Below are 1,387 nucleotides of genomic sequence, written 5' to 3'. Positions count from 1 at the left end.
TGGGCCGGTCTCGCTGTAGTTGAACATGGTGGAGGTGAAATGGGGTTGGTTTGATCAAACTCTGGGCATGCCCACACTCATCGACTCATTAGTTGTAACCTGTAATGTTCCTGCCATGAGAATGACCTGGATCTCGTGGTTAGTCGAACCTTTGTTTTTTGTTTAAGGCAGTAATGCTCCTTACCGGTGTGTATGTCGAGCACTTGTGTTTGTGTATGTTTAAGTCAGTAACTCTCCGCCAGTTGGTTTTTCGAGTGTTGTGTTCGTTTTAGTGCATTTTTCTTTTACCCCCTCACTTCATTTCCGTTTTAGTTTTAAATTTTTTAGTTTTAAGTTTTTTTAGTTTTTAAGTTTTTTGCACTGTCGGCGTGTTTCTTTCGCTGTGGCGTCCCTGTTTCTCCTCTCGGCGAACGCGTGCACGTCGCTGCCCCGGCATGGCGTCCTTAGGTGTCCTCCTCGGTTCTCTACTGTGCCAGGTTGCGCCGATATATCGGGGCGATGATGACGCTGACCCGGCGCGTTTCCTGGCCTCCCGAGAAGCGCTGTGGGCTATGTATGGTCATTCTCCCCGCCACTGGTTCACCCTGTTGGAGCACTCAGTCGAAGGGTCAGCTCTTACTTTTTTGGAGACACATTTCGACCGTTTCGGCCGTACCCCAGCGCTCTGGACCACCTTCAAGGAGAAGTTCATCGCCCGGTTTCGTCAGGACGTGTCCGTCGCAGACATGTGGCTTGCAATAGCTCGCCGTACGCAGGGCGAGTCCGAGTCTGTCGTTGACTTCGTCACAGCGATGGAACACATGCTTTGGCGGGTCAGCAAGAAGCAGCGCAGCGCTCTCTCCGAGGCTGAGATCGCGAGTACCATTCAGGCGCGGTTTCGGCCCAACATCTCGAAGCATCTCGCCGCCCAGAGGTTTGCGTCAGTCGATGACCTTCTCACCATCGCGCGGCGTTTCGAGGAGAGCCCTCGGGAGCTCGAACGATCTACGCTTTACGCTGTACCATCAGTGTTGCACGTGGAGGCTGCTCCTCCGTCGCGGCAGCACAGCCCGCCTCGCAGGCGCCACAGCTCACCTCGGAGGGCCTCTAGTCCACCTCCAAGGGCCCCGAGTCCGCCTCGGAGGTCTACCAGCCTCCCCCAGAGGGCGGCCTGCTTCGGCCCGCCGCCTCCGTGGGCGTTCGGTCATCGACCTCCACCGGGCTTCGATCCTCTGCCCCAGTACACGGACGTGCCGGGATACTATCTCCTCGGCCCTCCGCCCTGGTGCCCTCCATGGCCTGCTCCGTGGTGCCCGCCCTGGACAGCTGCGTCGTGCCCTCCCTGGACTGCTCCGTGGTGCCCGTCATCGCCTGCTCCGCCGTGCCCTCCATGGCCCGCTACGTGGTG

The 1,387-nt window shown here is 57.8% G+C and overlaps 2 protein-coding genes across 3 annotated transcripts in view; both read left to right on the top strand.

Moving 5' to 3' along the window:
• Positions 1–1,387, top strand: part of LOC127751681 (uncharacterized) — a 14,284-nt gene that overhangs the window by 8,703 nt on the left and 4,194 nt on the right. The gene's annotated exons all lie outside the window — the stretch shown is intronic.
• LOC127751679 (LIM domain-binding protein 3-like) overlaps positions 1–1,387 on the top strand; it is a 6,498-nt gene that overhangs the window by 4,802 nt on the left and 309 nt on the right. Inside the window, exon 2 of the mRNA XM_052275626.1 lies at positions 477–1,384. Within this exon, the coding sequence (XP_052131586.1) occupies positions 477–1,384 (908 nt within the window). The remainder of the gene's footprint in view (positions 1–476; positions 1,385–1,387) is intronic.

The sequence above is a fragment of the Frankliniella occidentalis genome, unplaced genomic scaffold (genome assembly GCF_000697945.3).
Source record: "Frankliniella occidentalis isolate FOCC.00 unplaced genomic scaffold, Focc_3.1 Scaffold708, whole genome shotgun sequence".
Lineage (NCBI taxonomy): Eukaryota > Metazoa > Arthropoda > Insecta > Thysanoptera > Thripidae > Frankliniella > Frankliniella occidentalis.
Note: the sequence above shows the minus strand (reverse complement) of the source record. Positions and strands in the feature narration are given on the sequence as shown.